The following is a 17,795-nucleotide window of genomic DNA, read 5'->3' as shown; positions in this document are numbered from 1 at the left end:
GGTTCACACTCCCTTGCTACTTCCCAGAGTCCTCGAAGAGACAAAAGACTCTGGTCTGCTTCCCCCAACTTCCTTACTACACCCCCACCATTTGTCTTACTGTATGGGTGTCAGACATGTTAAAATCCAGTGGCACCAAGGCATTATACAATAAAATAATGTGATTAATACATAAGTAAAAGAAATTCCTATACATATCTCTCTCTCTCTCTCTCTCTCTCTCTATGTGTATATATATATATATAAAAAAAACACCCAGCACGCCCCTGCGGGCGGTTTATCCTTCAAGCTCGGGTCCTCTACCAGAGGCCTGGGAGCTTGAGGGTCCTGCGCAGTATCTTAGCTGTTCCCAGGACTGCGCTCTTCTGGACAGAGATCTCCGATGTTATTCCCGGGATCTGCTGGAGCCACTCGCCTAGCTTGGGAGTCACCGCACCTAGTGCTCCGATTACCACGGGGACCACCGTTACCTTCACCCTCCACATCCTCTCGAGCTCTTCTCTGAGCCCTTGGTATTTCTCCAGCTTCTCGTGTTCCTTCTTCCTGATATTGCTGTCATTCGGAACCGCTACACATATATATATATATATATATATATATATATATATATATATATATATATATATATATATATATATATATATACACACACATACACAGAGATGGGCAGTAACGCGTTACTTGTAATCTGATTACTTTTTTCAAGTAACGAGTAAAGTAAGGGATTACTATTGCAAAAACGGTAATTGGTTTACCGTTACTTTCCCGTAGGAACGCTGCGTTACTGCGTTACTAAAACCGTGATTTTTTTGCGAGAATGTCTCACGACAGTGACGTAAGCGAGTGCGCCGTTAGTGACAACAGCTGTGTGCAGATCAACAATGGATCACATATCGATTGTGGGAGAGAGTATGAGCGTGCAGCGTTTAAAGCGTGGAAGTACTGACCTTACTTTGAGTTTGATTCCATAAAAAGTGACAAAAACATTAGCGTCCATTGTGCGTGGGAAGAAAACTTCTTTTTACAGCGAAAAAAACCCCTAAACTTCCAAACAAGCACCGAGTGCGCAACGACGTAATGGGAAACTCACAGAGAAACTCGCGGATTCTTCAACTGACCGCAGCACACCTGCACCAGGGTAAACCTCCGCCTACGCCAGTCCTGCTTTACAGGTGAAAACAGAGCAAAAGGACCGCTAGTCTTTGACTTTATTTATTTTCTGCTGTGTTTTACTTGCATCTATTTGAAAGAGTGAGTGTAAACACAAAAAATATTTTATTTTATGTGCTGGAATGTGCAGAAAATAGCTTTAAATGTTAAACTAATTCATTCAAGTCAGAGAATGTTGCATATAATTAAATTTTTGCTTGATGCATAAAGTTAAAAGATTAAAACTGACAAAACAAGTTAAAAAAAGAGACTTTTCCATTTGATTACATTTTGTATGATGGATTATGCAGAAAAAGTAGAATTGGGCTGAAAGATCTATCCTTTATCACCTATTCAGGTTGTAAATTGTGTTTTTAAAAAGTAACTAAGTAACTAAGTAATTACTTTTGAAAATAAGTAATCAGTAAAGTAACGGGATTACTTTTTTGGGGAAGTAATCAGTAATCAGTTACTGATTACTTTTTTCAAGTAACTTGACCAACACTGTGTGTATGTATATATATATATATATTAGGGGTGCAACGATATTCGTATCGATATTGAACCGTTCGATACAGTGCTTTCGGTTCGGTACGCATATGTATCGAACAATACAACATTTGTAATTTATTTTATCAATTTTCCTTCTGACGATGCTGTCTGTGTTGAGCGCTCAGTGAATCTGTGTTCGACTACTCCGCCTAGGCTGCACTGTCGAGCGCAGATCCACTGAGCGCTCAACACAGACAGCATAGTCAGAAGGAAGAGCGCAGGGCAAGCTAGCGAGACAGAAGTTAAGCTCTCCTTGCAACAGGCAAATTGAACCTCATTCAGATCTGGCGTTTGGAATTATTTTGGTTTTCATGTGACGTATGACCCTGAAGGTAAGCGAGTCATGGACTAAAGTAAAACAGTATGTTGGATGTGCCACGCAATGCTCAATTACATGGGTGTGAACTAGTGTGTTAGCGCAGTTAGCTCGTTAACGTGTTGGCCGTCTAGCCCCATGCACGGAGCGATCGGCGGTAGCTCGTTAACGGAGATTTGCCGTGTTGTGGCGTTAAGGTCATTTCAACGAGATTAACCTGAAAGCACTAGTGGGAACACAACGAATATGACTGCACATTTACACCGACATCATCCTAGTGCAAAGACAAGTGGAAGCAGACAAAAAAAAGCAAGCATGCTACTAACTTTAGCCGAGTCATTTAGACAGCTGTTAGCACATGATTCTCCTTATGCTGCTGAGAATATAGCCCAGAAGAAGCGGATAGTATAGCTTTTATTTTGGAAAGAGGCATTTCTCTGTAATAAACTCTCTTTTCCAAAGATGAGTGATTCCTCAATCAGATACAGGGCTTGCAATATCGCTAGCCCGACGATTTTTTTCAGTCGGGCTACCAAAATCTATCTCTTCCCTGCCCGTCGGGCTATTGTAGGAAAAATATATGTCAATGCTTTTGCATTCTTTCAGAAATGTAGCTGGGTAATTATGTCATTGGCATCGGTGAGCCACTGTCAATATGTGACATATTGAAGTCGCGTTTGAATTTGCGCTTGTTTTTTTGCTTTCACTTTGCAATCGTGCGAACTGTGTATAGAGAGCGACAGCACTGATCTGTGAGTGATGATAATTTGTGCACCAATTCCTCTGACATTGTCTTATTAATCGTTAGCTTACTATGCAAACATGACAAGTGAAATCTCCCGCAGCAAGCTTAAACATGTGAGAGGTTGATCGCGCAGAGAATCGCTGAGCTTATGTGAGTCCGTGTGTAAAAGCAGCAGGATATATATTTTAGTTCTGCTGAGCCAAATAAGACGGGTCAGGGTGAAGAAGTGACAGCCAAAGAAAAGCTTACCACAAAACGGAGAAGTTATGACAAATCAGACTATAAGGCAAAAAGAAAGTGCAGCTTTATGGTTTCATGGACAAAAGAATTTTTGTGGCTGCAATATGATGAGCTAAATAACCAGGGCTGCACATAAGTGGTCCGCAGGTGCACATTCGCTGTCAAAATAAAAAACACGCACAAGGGTTAGGGTTAAATTTAAAAACTGTACTTTTGAGTTAAAATATATATTTATAATTTTAATAAATGACAAATTAAAAAGGCATGAACATTTTTTTGTATCGAAAAAATATCAAACCGTGACACCAAAGTATCGAACCGAACCGTGAATTTTGTGTATCGTTGCACCCCTAATATATATATATATATATATATATATATATATATATATATATATATATATATATATATATATATATATATACTGTATATATAAATACAGTATATGTGTGTTTGTGAATGTGCCAGGTTTGACCAGCATATTTTCCCCTCCAGTTGGACAGAGTGACACAGGAGCCAAGAAATGATGACAAATTGTGAGAGGGTACAAGCATGCATGCACGTGTGTGCGTACGTGTGTGTTTGTGAACAAATAAATGAAATTGTGGTAAGGCATGTGGTACATGTGGCGTACATCTGAGAGCTGACATAGATACGTGTGTGGCTGTAAGTGTGTTATGATGAAGATCCACATATGTTCTTATTTATTCTGACAGAGAGATGAATTCTGGGTAGCGGGGATTGGAGTTACACAGAGAGAGAGTGTGTGTGTGCATGTGTGTAGGTAGATACACAGATTTATACTTACTACTGCTGGGTATTAAATCTCTGTCTGGTATAAACAGCTTGTATCCATAATGTTTCTCCAAAACATCCGGCAAGATCTCCAAAGCAAATGTTTCCTCGTCGCTGCTCGTCCTGCTGGGAGAGGGAATAACAAACATGGCTCCAAATTCAAAATCAGATAACAGACAAATCAATCAGCGAATGCACTTAACTACAAACGCCTGCACACAGGTGGAAAATTAGAGGGGAACCCATCGTAAAGATGTGGGCTGCCCTGCTCTGTTAAACTCCACAGGAGAGATGGAGCACTACATTCCAGAAGATATTCCCTCATTTGATGTGCAGACGAGCACGTGTTGCATCTTCGTAGCTGATCTTGTGAGTACAAAGACTGTAGCACGTGATTACATCATTTTCTTCTCAGCATGCAGATCACTGCATTGTCATCCAGGAAGGAGCCACTTCCATCAGGACAGAGATGTTTAATCAGAGTGTAAAGGTGAACGCTTTGAGCAAATTTGTATTGATTCACGGTGAGCCTTCCTTCTGAGGTGACAAGTAAACTGAAGCTATGCCAACAGAATGCTTTCCTCAAAGTAACAGAGCCTCTCAATCCCCTCACTGTAGGGCTGTCAGGTTTAGTTTTTTGCATTTAATTTGGTCAATATCAAACATCTGCACATTTTATGAATTTATTTATTCATTTTTTGATTTTTAACATGACCAGGCTTACTGCTAACAATACAACAAGTAGTATTTTAATAAACATGTCTGTAGCCCAGACAAAATTTTGGCTAGCAAGTCCTTTTCATGTGGCTGCCACGCTTCGATATAAAAGGGAGGTTTGTCTAAACCGTTTCAACCACAGAAGCAAAGAACTATGCTCACAGGAAGTGTGTGTGTATGTATATATATATATATATATATATATATGAAAGCTAGTTTGAGCCACCATGGCATCATCTAGGGGTTACTGAAGCCTTACCTGTGGCTTTTTCTTAGCTTTTTGAAACCAGAGAGGAAAGATTAGACTGAGAAATTGAGGACAGCTTATATGACAACAGTTCATCATCATCTTTGACTCCAAAAGAGAACATAATTTATGAAATGAATGTAATGTTTTAAATATGACTTATACAAAGGCACTGAGCCCATGAACTCCTCAGCAAAGGTAATCCCTTTGTTATGCGTCTTTTCACAGATCCCCCTGCAGGATAAAGGCGCTATTGCATCAGCTTCGCTTTCTCTATGTATCTCTACATCAGAGACAATCAGAGCTTTTCTGCAGGTCAAAGGGGGCAATGCTGATTTGATTTCAAGTATTTTGTGTTTGCTGCTATTTGAAGGAACTGAACATGATATTTGTTTCATTTGTATCAATCCTCACTTTAAGTTTAGCGCCTAATCTGTTTACACAGCACTGCACAAAAACATCCAAGAAACCTGACCTGCCCAATGAGTCGAGGTCCACTTTAGTATAGGACAGATAGGCATCATACTCCTTATTATCTGTGGAGAGAGACAGAGAGAGCATGGGACAGTAAATAAGAGTATTTGGAAGATTTGACAAATCAATCAACAAGGCTTCCCCGTCTTTCTGTGAGTACAGTGCTTCATACAGTATATATATGTTAGCAGTTTCTGTGTAATTATTGCACTAAAAGACAGCAGACAGCTCCTGATCATCAATACATGTAGACTTGATGAGAAAACCGTAATTCATGTTTTGGACTTGTGAATGCACGGCTAAGAAAATCCAGCTGCTTTAGGACCTAAACTTGAAATCAATACTTTAAATCAATACTACAAACTCACATCTTTATAATTTTCCTTTTGGCCGTTTCGCTGTTTTGTTCGGGGAGTGATCTTGCATTGCTTTGTCAGTGTAACTTTTTAAAAGTGCTGCACAAGTAGCTCCTTATTCCATCAATAGATGAAAAAAAGAAAAACACATTTTCATTTACTCTGCTGTTGTTTCTATTAATTGCCTTCTTTGACTTCACTACAGGCTTGTGCATCTTATGTGCTGTACAGTGTTGTACTGTGAGACTCATCCTGCAGTCTGTGTTATGCTATGTGTAGAAGCCCTACAGCAAAATCCTACTTCAATAGCATAATTCCTTTGCTTTACTTTGTTTCATTCGCAGCAACAGTCTAACTCTCATTTTGCTCCATGTTTGTAGTTCTCTGATCTTCCTATCAATGCTGATACCGCTCAGCGCTCTGATACCTGTCTGACCCCTTCTGCAGTGTGCTGAAGAAAAAGGGAGCACTCAAAATAGCTTACCATCTTCAGTTTCATCACTCCCAAAGTGTCTCCTGTAGCAGAGCATGATCTCCAGGTTGTAACATTTATAAAGTGCGGTTAGGACTCCCAGCAGCAGCAATATGACCCCGAGGCCTCCAGCTAACTCCAGACGGTACATATCTGCCAGAGATACACAGCAACAAATTTATATCAGTGATCAGTCTGCTTGGAGGAATACTAACTGATGTAAGAACAAAATTCCCCCCCAATAACTCAGAGCTTTTCAAAACATATTTAGATAATGCTTTTTTTTAAATAAACTGCTCACATCTGACTGCTTTGACAACAATCTTACTTCAATTATCTTCAGATTGGCACATTTTTCCAAATCGGCAGTGAAGCTGGAAACTCATTCACTCACACAAAATACACAAACACACACAAACATGCAGAATGCTGATATCAGCTTTTCATTTGAATGTGTTTTTTGATAACTCGCAGCTGCATTTAGAGGCGTTATTAACGGCCTGCAAAAAAAAAAGCGCAGAAAACCACACCAATGAAGCCCAGAAAAAGACAAATGCACACAGAAACACACTGGACCAGATGCGCTAACATGAGAGTCACAAAATCATCTGGCGGTCTATTTAATTAGAAGCTAATAAATTAACAAAGACCCTACAATAGAGAGAAAACTCCAACAATCAGATGACCCCTCGACGAGCAAGCACTTGGCCACAGTGGGAAGGAAAAACTCCCTTTTAACAGGAAGTAACCTCTAGCAGAACCAGGTACAGGGAGGGGCGGGGCCATCTGCTGCCACTGGTTGGTGTTGAAGGTAGGGCAAGGTTGTTGATATCTCTGGCTTTACATTTCTCAAAACAGAGTCGTCTACAGCACTTCAGTAGCTCATTCAATGCATTCATGCAGCTGTAGTAGGGACGAGGTAGACACATGCAGATGTTAACACTTATGTTAGCAGACAGACGTCAGCCTTTGAGTTTTATTTAATGCAGAAGTCCTTGCATTGGGTCAAAGTTAAGACTTTCACAACAATGACTTCCCCAGTTGAGTGGCACATTCTCTAAGCACTCAGTCTTTGACTTTTGGCAGGTTCATAGTGAATTATCATGTAACCACTTTACATCCACCCAGTGTTCCCAGCAACAGATGAAAAGTTGTGAAGCATTTTGCTCTTTGGAAATGGTATAAAAGCTGTGTGCAGCATGTAGTGATTCAAATATGGCTACTTTCAGGTGATGGAGATGTTAGCTACTACAATCCACTGTGTATAAACTTACACAGAAGTAGGAACTACTGCTGCTGCTTTCGTAGTTGTAGCTTAAAATAGTTTTTTTTTCACAACATGCATCGACTAGAGAAGCTTTTTTTCAGAAGGTCTTTTTCCTTTTTAGCTTTTATTTGCAGTTTGCTTACTTAAACCTGCTTGGTTATGTTTAAGAAAAGGTCGAGCTTTCCAAACACATGAACCACATTTGACAGTCTGACAGTGAAGGAAAAATATTGAATTTGTGAACGGCAAACTAAAAACACGTTTTCAGATAAAGATTTTCCCTTGTTTAAGAGTAAAGGCTCACAAGGCTAGAGAGACAATAATTCCACCTTCGGTACACACGAGAGAACACTCGCACTGCCACACTTTTGCAGGTTTGATAGTTGTAAGTAGTCATCAGTGCACGTTTTACAGTTTGCGTGCATGTTTTCACTGGTTGCAGTTAGTTAATTTTTTAGGGTCACCATATTGAACATGCAGTAATGCTGTGTTTCACCAAACTGCAGACTACAAAGTAAGTCCACCACTCAGATAAAGAGAAACAGGTGAAATTACAGCAGCGCGTCGGGCACACACCTGTGTGAGCTGAGACTGTGTTGTGTGAATGGATGTTAGTACTATCAAGGCAATATGAGTGCATGGAAGATTAATGGAACACGGCTGGTGAATGACACCATGGGAAATATGATCCATTAGTGTACCCGCCACACACACACACACACACACACACACACACACACACACACACACACACACACACACACACACACACACACACACACACACACACACACAGTTATTTGGATGGATTTATCAAGTCATGGTGAGGAATAGCACACACTATAGTAGAGGGTAAGTGAGTCCATTGTTAAAATTCAACATAAAGTACATTAACAATTGCACCCAATAATAACTGCAGTACACGTAGTTTTGTCTGAACTAAACTAAAGTCCCTAATTAATATTTTCTGGTGTCTCTCAGTAAGCGGCTCTCGGTTTTGACGATACAGTATTAGTCTGTCATTATAACTATTAAGCTAACATATCAGACACTGCCTGGCGACACAACACTACCTGTTTTTCCAAACTGTCAGATATAATTGGCTAAATGAAGAACAACACGACCCTGTGATCATATCTGTGATGCACATGCTCGACGTTTTATTCTTAACAACTCTACAACAAGAATATTTAAACAGAACATTTAACAGTTAATATGTTGTCGTCTTTGTCTTCTTCTCTGACCTTTTTGTGTTTGGGTTAATACAGTAATCAGGATATTAAACACAAACACAAACTAGGGACAAACTAGGGATAAACTAGCGTCGGTTGTTTCTGCACATAATATAAAACTTATCAAAAGAACCAATTTTAAATAGTATCTTTAGGCTGTTGCAAAAACCCAACTTTTGTTCAGCTGAATCTATAAAAAATATTGATGGTTTGACAAACCAGAGAGTTAAGTTAACAGATATAAAACAAAATCTTTTCACAAGCAACACGATTCCCAAAGAGCTCTCAGCTCTGGCACATCTCGACATGATGTGCAGTCAAAAAAATGAGGAAACTGGACAAGAGGAGGACAAAAGAAGATGTGGCAGGTCTGAAAAGCTATCCACAGCAGACAGACAGCATGCGAATGTCATGTTCTTAAAAAACAGGAAGAAATCCAGCAAAAACCTGACACAGGACCTGAGAGATGCATCTGACCCTTTAGCTGATCCATCTACTGTTCACTGAAGCTTCATCAGCAATGGTCTCAGTGGATGGGTGGCTGTCAAGGAGCGCTTCTTCAGGAAGGGAAACAGGGAGGAAACTCTGAGGCTGACTTACACAAGAACTGGACTGAAAATCAGACAGTAGGTATAATGTAGTGATGACTCCAAATGGGGAAATTTTTGATTAAAATGATTATGAGTACCGTATTTCCCGGACTACAAAGCGCACCTGAATATTAGCCGCACAAGCTAAAATCAGGGGAAAACCCTGTTTTGTACATACATTAGCCGCACCTGACTAAAAGCCGCAGGTGTTTCAATGTTGACTTATCATATGTAAGAGAATATGCACAAAGGGAATTGTCAGGAAAGAGATGGCTGTTTGGAGACACACCCCTTTTATTAATATTTTGAAAAACAAGTTATGGGTACATATTTGCACATGTGCTGTGCTTCATAAATGAGTAAAAAAAGTAGTACATAACAGTAACCTATAGCACACCAGAAAAATAGATTCAGACTACCTTTTAGGCTCAGGTGCAGTGACACGGCTTTAACAAGAAGAAAAGTCAGTCATTCACCACCATCTTTCTCATCTTCCTGCGCACTAAAACCACCAAAGTCCTCTTCTCCAATGTCGGAAACGAACAGGTTCAGGATGGCTTCGTCATCCACTCTCCGCTTCTCTCCTTCGTTGTCACTTTCAAAACCAAACAAATCCTCATTGTCAGTGTCAGAGTCGAACACCCTCTGAAGGGCCGTGGCGGTGTCCTCCTCTCCATCATGCAGCAGTCCAGCCCTTCAAAATCCGTTGGTGATCGTGGATGTTTTCACACTTTTCCACGCTGTCAGATTCCACCGGTGGAGTTGAGCATAACTTGCTTTTCGCAAGTTTATCGCCGCTCGTCATCCACGCCTCCCACTGAACGCGTAGCGCTACTTTGAAGTTTGTTTTTCGCGCTACTTCGTACGGCACTACGTTGCCTGGCGGACAACAGGCGTAGTGCCGTACAACAGCGGAACAAACAAAACAAATCGTCTTACGATATCACAAAAATCATGGACAATCTATAGAAAAGCCGCACCTGACTAAAAGCCGCAGGGTTCAAAGCTGGTGCAAAAAGTAGCGGCTTATAGCCCGACAATTACGGTATGTATGGAGATCAGGAAAGATGTACACCAGTGAATGCCTACAGCCATGGTGGAGACTGCCTTTGTCTTTCGGGCTGTATCTCAGTAAGTGGTGTTGGGGAGCTTCTTAAAACTGATGCAATTATGAATGCAGAAAAATACTGTCAGATTTTGATCCACCATGCAATGACACCAGCTTCATTTTTTCAACATGACAGTGATCCATAACACTGCCAATACAGTAAAAGCATAACTGGACAGAGAAACAGACCATGGAGCACTGTCACTCATGGATCGGCCTCCACAGAGCCCGGATCTCAACATGATTGAAGCAGTGTGGGATCCTTTGGACAGGGAACAGAGCAAAAAGCAGAAACATCCAAAGAAGAGCTTTGAATGTCCTTCAAGAAGCCTGGAGAACGATTCCTGAAGACTATCTAAGACTTAAGCTTGTTAGAACTGTCTCTGTGTTTGCACATGTTTTAATAACCTTAGTAAGACCTTTACAGGGTACTGTACTATTGTGCCTTTTGTAAACAATAGAGTAGTACATTTTTCTTAGTTATGTGATCAGAAATTGAGAACTTGATAAAAATCCTTGACTGTAATAAAAACACACTGAGGTCATTTATAATAGAAATGGAAGCAATGTGGGATCATGATAATGCAAAGATAAAGTGCCACGAGCAAAATGTACTTCATCAGTAAGTCGTCTAAACTTTCTACTTAATGTTCAATAAGATCTGTGTGACCCTGCAGGATGCATTCCTGTGCTGAACATCTGGGATACTGTATAATACTGACATGATTAAAATGTCAAGAAATAGCAGCGCTTGAGAATTTTCAAGAAGAAATAATAATTGTATAAAAAAAATACAACGTTCAAGATCTGTTGATTTCAGTTGTAAGCAGTGTCTTTGCAGGAAACCCTGGAAGCTTAATATAACCACACAATATCACATTTAACCCTTTCATGCATGAATTATGACAACCTCAATCAGGATGTTTTTCTTAAACATAAGAGGTTTTTTTACATGTCCACTGGCTGACCAGTGGGTGGCAGGTATGGAGTGACGCATCAGTGTCCAAGGTAGTGTTTTATGAGCAAGTATCCCATCAACACTGACCCCAATACAAGAAAACAGCCTTTGAATAGCTGTCCACTGTAGTGACCACTATGCTGAAAGGGTTAAAACTCTTATTAAGAGCATAAAATGAGAGCGCCTGTTTGTAGATGCTTTCTACACTGATTTGTAAGATGCATTAATCTTTAATGAATTTAATGTTATTTTGCATATAATTGTGATGCCTTTTTAGTCAAATTTACTAAACATGTCATCCTAGATGTGTTAATAATTTGCATAATTTCCCAGATTTCGAATAACTCTTTGCAAATGTTCGTTTGGATTCAGACGTTAAATTCCAGCTTTGGCAGTTCTGTATTTTCCTCACTAGCTGTAACTCGAATGTATTTATCGCACGATTTTCAGTTCTTTTTTCAATTTGAGTTCTTTTGCTTTCTTGATTTTATGGCCATGTCATGCTTTTTTGCAATTGCATGACAAAATAAAGGCTATTTTTAAGGATAAATTTATAAAACACAAGATCTGCTCTGAAATATTGTTGACATACTGGTGCAGTTCATCTCTAAAGTCTTCCACCATGCAGCTTTGTTTTTATTCACCACTACAGTTAATAAACCAGCTGAAGTTACCACATTTCACCAGTAGACGTCTCTCTAACCCTTCTGCTCCCATCAGCCAAACACTACCTTCACTAGATACGCCTAACAGCAGACAGAGCAGGGACAGCAGTGAGTGGGGGACGGAGTAGAGGGGTGGTGGTCTAAGAGCGGGAAGAAAAATAGTGAAATTCCAGTAATTGCCAAATATTTGCTCTACAGTAAAGTTAACTCACATTGCTTCATTGTAATGAGTCACATTTAGAAATCTCTGCTTCTGTCTCCTGCCTTCATCCATATCTATCCCTATCTCCTCGCTCTGTATTCCTCTCTCAGTTTGCACCCCCCACACCCACTCTGTCACCACTGGCTCCCCTTCATCTATCTTTCTCAGATATTTTCCATTAGTAATGAGTCACTTGCTGCCGTCTCCTGATATCAGCACACAGGAAAATGGGTGCAGAATTTTGAAGTTGGATTTTTAAGCATGCTTTTTACTTATTAGGCATAAAAAGAATTGGGAATTGTAATGGTGACAGTGTCTGCATGTAAAGGAAAGAATATGATAAAAGATTTTCTTTTTTTAACATAAGTTTTCAGACTCTCGTTCTCTTCTTCGGGCTTTACAGCCCAATGCTATTGCACTGAAAGCTCATTCATATCCACCGCCTTTGCTTTCTTTCTCCCCGTTTGTTTTTTATCTCATTCATCTGGCTTTGACAGGAATGCTTTTTGCATTTGCTGCTAAAGTATTATGTCTAAAACAACAATTATTAATAGCAAAAAATAATCTGAATGTTGGACTCCAAACACACCATCTGTCACACCATTGTTCAGTTTGGACCCATGAAGTGTTTAAAGACTCAAACCTTGTGTTGCCTCTGGAATTAGTACAGCCTATAGTAATATTCTATCTAGTAGGCAGGTTTTTAAAGGCTCTCTGTGCAGACAGGTCAGATACTGTATTCTGCCTCAGAAACAGTGGTCTATATACAGTCTATATACAGTGGTTCCAATGTATAAAGACTGCACAGACTGTATATAAAAGATAACAAAAAATAAGAAAAAAGGGGCTAACCAAATCAACAAAGGGCACATAGACAGAGATCAGCTACACCCCCATGTGCTACAATCGGTCTTTAAGTCTGACGTCGTTAGCCGTTTCCGGGTCCAAACTCCGCTTCAGGTCTTTAAGTCAAATGAACACTGCGGCATCACTGAGAGTTAAAACCTAAAATTCTTTCATCTTTAATAAAATGATCAGTGTTGCTGCTTTACCAGGTGTAACAATTAAGTTTAACGTCCAGGCATCCATGAAAACAGGATTATTACAGAATTAAATTAACAGAGTTAGAAGTTAGCTCACTAGCTTCCACCTAAACATGATATAGCATGTTCTGACAGAGATTTCTGAAAGAATTCAAACGTACAGCTCTGCTATCACTTCCAACATAAATGAAGACAGAAAACTAAACAGCAGTGACGTTTGTAGGGTTACTGAAGTTGGACTAGCTGGTATATAATGATGTGCTACGTGCTCTCTAGCGACACAGCTATGGTTAGCATAAACACAGTGAAGCTGGAGGATGAACACTAACTTTTTCCACTCGATAAAAGTTAACATGAGTGTTCTTGGTGGTCAGGGACAAATGCGATCGCATGGCAGGATGCTGTAAACGGACGAGACGGACGGAGTTACATCATAAGGTTTTAAAAACTGAGCTTTAAAATGAACAGCAGCAATAAAAACCAACAGAGGCTGACAGTGATCACTGACTGTTTTTAGGGGCTTGTTGAGATTAAATAGAACAAGATACAAAATATTAAAAACATGTTAAAAACCCAACAGCCTTAATAAACACAGTAGTTTGGACCCGGAAGCAGAATCCATCACATCATCACTTAAAGATCAGATAGAAATGCATGATCCAAACTCAAGTGGCCACTTCAGGAACTGCAATTTGTGTTTGTTCACTTTGGCTTCATTTTTTAAACCTGAGCGTTGCTGCTTTGACTGTTAGATTAAGACAACTTCAATTCTTGCTCATTAGTCATATTCATGGAGTTTGGCTACCATCCCAATGCAGCGTCAGTCTCATTCTGAGTTGAAATATCCTGACAATAGCCGTAAATAGCTAGAGCAGCTAGTGCACAGAACAAATAAAGATGTATAATGGCATGAAGGTGGAGTGGAAAGTATCTGATGAACACGTAAACAAGCTTCAGGATAAATGGGCCTACTGTAAAGAAAAAAGTGTGTTCTACAAAAGGAAAGGGACACAGTATGATATCAAATTTGGAAAGGCGATTGAAGGGAAAGTCTGGAGTTTGTTGCCCTTCCTCATCCATAAATCCATGTTCAATCCTGTCAAACCGGAGCCTGTGGTGAGCCCAAACTCAAAGCCTTACAACCCCCGAACAAACCCTTGAGTGACATTTGAGAAACTAAGTCCATGTCTTTCCCCATCTATCCTCCAGTTTGTCATTTCTCTCAATCCTCCTCCCGATCTTTCCGGCCATCTCCCTCCTTGCCTCCATTTTTTTCTTTCTAGTAAGACTCTCGTCACGGTGCTGAAGGCAGCTCTTTATGCTCTGTCAGTTGCAATAAGCAGATGTGGATGGTGTGTGTACTGTAGGTGCACGTGTCCATGTGAGTGCATGCGTGCAACATAGATGCATCAACCCATTACCTTGGGTCACTGCAGAGTGAGAGCACACCCTAATTCAATCACACACACTCAGTGCAGGAAATCAAGCTTTGATAACTTGCGCTAACTTAAGATAACTTGTGCTTTGTTTAGGCTGTCATGTCGAGTTCTGGCACCCAAATGTGACCTTATGAGCTCCGAGGCTTCGGGCAGGAGGCTTTGGAACAGTCAGCTCTGTTAGCGAACTTTTAAATAGCCCTGACTTGAAGTGGGAATTATAAATAAGTCTGCTTAGTCGGACTAAGGATGATAGTTACTGACTGTATAAACAGTTCTGTTTTTGTGGCTGTTTTTCTTCTTTTAACTGTAGTTCAGCTGAGCACATACGAATTGAATTTGTCAGGTCGCTCACTTACAATGGACTGAACAGTCTCTAATTTTTATGCTGGTTTTATTTTAATGGTGAGAGATGGAACATCATCATACTCCCCAAAAAACACATTACATAAAAGTTATAAACTGACAAAATAAGAATTTCCTACACTGTATCTAGTGCATCACTACACCTGTTTACTGCATTTGGTTAAACGTTTAGGGAAAAATATGACATCTTGATTGTGTCTGTGACCTTTGTAGTCTTTTAATAGGCTTTTAAGGCCCAGCAATGAGAGGTGTACCAATTCTAAAAGCAACTGAATCAATTTGTGACTCTGCTTCGAATTCTGTGTGCAACCTCTGTTCAGTCAGAGCCTGGCACCTTAGCCTCCTGTGTGCCTTTAAAAATGAGCATCCAAAGAAATTTTGTGCAAGCCAACAAAAATAAAAAAATTAAGCTGATGCAGTGCATGAATTTGTAAAACCAAACCAGGGAGTCTAAAGATGCTTCAGTGTTGCAGCAGATACAGTCCACAAAGATGTCTGCAAAAACATCCATGTCCAGCTAATCAGCAGGTTTCCTGATTATAATGGCTCAGTGTAATATAAGTGTTTTATGCATAAACACATATTATATATTCTTTGGGCAAACTGAAGTGATATTCGTGTTTTGTGCTGAACTTGGCATCTGATGTGCAGAGATGACCTCATCCAGTGTGACATGTTTCTTAAAAGACTGAGCGCTGTGATTTATTGCTAAAAGGCTTAAATATTCCCTTAGAGACCTTAATTTCATTTTAGTTATGATTAACCTTTGGTCAGCAGTTTCTCTATCTCTTATTATAATCAGAAAGTATAGTGCCTTTAGATGTAAAATCCAAAAACGGAATCAAGCAATTTATTATGTTATAACTTCCCCAAGTTAAATAAAATAATGACACTACAGATGGAGCTGTCTTTGAACTGGCACCAGTGAGTGAGTAAGTCACAGTGTGTGCAAAAGGAATATAGTTAATGTCAACAAATTTTCAGTACAAGAAAATCCCTAAGAGCTACTACTTATTTCATGCCTTTCATATGAGAAATGTCAAGTGCTTTACAGCAGAGGACAGTGTATGTAACAATGTAACATAGACCTGAAAACCTTTATTATAATAATTAAAATTAAGTCTGTGCCAGATGAAAATATTTAGTTCAATTCAATTTTATTCATACAGCACAAATCACAAACAAGCTTTTTACTGAGAGGTTAAGACCCTACAATACAGTCCCAATCAAAAGTTTAAGACCACTTGAAAAATGGCAAAAAAAAATTCCTGTTTTGAATGATTGGATCTTAACAAGGTTCCAAGTAGAGCTTCAACATGTAACAAGGAGAAATGGGAGCGAGACAAAACATTTTACTGAAAACAAACTAAAACAGGCTGTTTTACAGCTGATCCAAAGTTTAGGACCATATGCCTTAAAAAGGCCAAATCTGTGCAAAAATGTGGATTCATTGTCATTTTCTGTCAGTAGTCACACTGTCATGACGTTCTGATGGCAACGGGAAAAAAATGTTCCCTTTTTGAACGTGGTCGGGTTGCTGAACTACATGAGCAGGGTCTCTCACAGCACGTGATCACTGCTGAGGTCGGACGCAGTAAGACAGTCATTTGGAGTTTCTTAAATGATCCTGAGGGTTATGGAACAACAAACGTCAAGTGGAAGACCCCAAAAAAATTCACCAGCACTGAGCCGGAGGATCCAATTGGCTGTCCATCAAGACACTGGACGATCCTCGACCCAGATTAAGGCAGTTACTGGTGCCGACTGCAGCCCTATAACCATCAGATGGCATCGGAGACTGAAAGGTGTCAGGGTTTCTGGGTCTTTGACCCAGTATTCTTAGTTCATGTTCACTGTTTATATTCTGTCTGCTTCACCTCCTGTTTTATTGTGTTAGCCTTGGTCCATGTGCATTATGTTCCGTCCTCTTCCCGTTTATCATTAGGTCATTATGTTCAGCTGTGTACTCACCAGGTTCTAATCTCTCATCACTCAGCCTGTGTATTTATGTCCCTCAGTTCAACCAGTCCAATGTCGTGTCATTGATGTTATTGTGATGTTGTTCTCGCCGCTGTTAGGTTGTCCTCTGTTCAGTTCCGTCAGGTCAGCCGGTCAGTTGTCAGTCAGTCTTTCATTCATCCATTCAGTCAGTCGTCCAGCCGGCCAGCCGTTTCCTACTTCTGTTCTGTTTGTTCACTCCGTTGACAATAAAACACCAATCTTCACCTACCTGTGAGTCCAGCGTTTGGGTCCTCCTTCTTTCGTCCACGACCTCATCCTGACAAAAGGCTTCAAAAACAAACATCTTCAAAGGCCTCGTCTCCTTGGACACCACAGAATCAACCATTTGCACCAAACATGCAACACTGAAAGGTGGCAGAGAGTTTTCTTCTCTTATGTGACCCTCGTCTGTGTGGTAACGCCTGGGTTTTTCAACAGGACAACGCTACAGTACACAATGTTCTTTCAGGAGAGTAACATCACTCTTTTGGACCATCCTGTGTGTTCCTCTGATCTAAATCCAACTGAGAACCTTTGGGGATGGATGGCAAGTTTACAGAAACAGACGACAGTTCCAGACAGCAGACGCCCTTCATGCGGCCGTCTTCAACACTTGGAGAAACTTCGCTCACCTCATGGAAACGCTTACATCAAGCATGCCGCAACGAATTATTGAAGTGATCAACAATAACAGTGGAGCTCCTCATCACTGAGTTCATGTCTGAACTTTGATTTCTGTTTTGGGGGGTTTACGAAATTTTTTGGAGGTGTGGTCCTAAACTTTGGATCAGCTGTAAAACAGCCTGTTTCAGTTTAAGTGTTATTTTCAATAAAAAGTTTTGTCTCACTCCCAGTTCTTCTTGT

General features: G+C 40.1%; 1 protein-coding gene across 3 annotated transcripts in view; it reads right to left on the bottom strand.

Moving 5' to 3' along the window:
- il1rapl2 (interleukin 1 receptor accessory protein-like 2) overlaps positions 1-17,795 on the bottom strand; it is a 487,862-nt gene that overhangs the window by 10,122 nt on the left and 459,945 nt on the right. For 2 of the 3 annotated variants that reach the window (XM_085472988.1, XM_085472996.1), the window contains exons 10-12: positions 6,076-6,216; positions 5,237-5,297; positions 3,811-3,923 (exon numbers count right to left, since the gene is read on the bottom strand). In XM_085472988.1, coding sequence (XP_085329114.1) covers positions 3,811-3,923; positions 5,237-5,297; positions 6,076-6,216 — 315 coding nt within the window. The remainder of the gene's footprint in view (positions 1-3,810; positions 3,924-5,236; positions 5,298-6,075; positions 6,217-17,795) is intronic. The other variant, XM_085473006.1, reaches the window with a different exon arrangement.

This window comes from Copadichromis virginalis, linkage group LG2, assembly GCF_057382275.1.
Source record: "Copadichromis virginalis isolate Kocher_CV1m ecotype Utaka linkage group LG2, C_Virginalis_male_GT1.1, whole genome shotgun sequence".
Taxonomy (NCBI): Eukaryota; Metazoa; Chordata; class Actinopteri; order Cichliformes; family Cichlidae; genus Copadichromis; species Copadichromis virginalis.
Note: the sequence above shows the minus strand (reverse complement) of the source record. Positions and strands in the feature narration are given on the sequence as shown.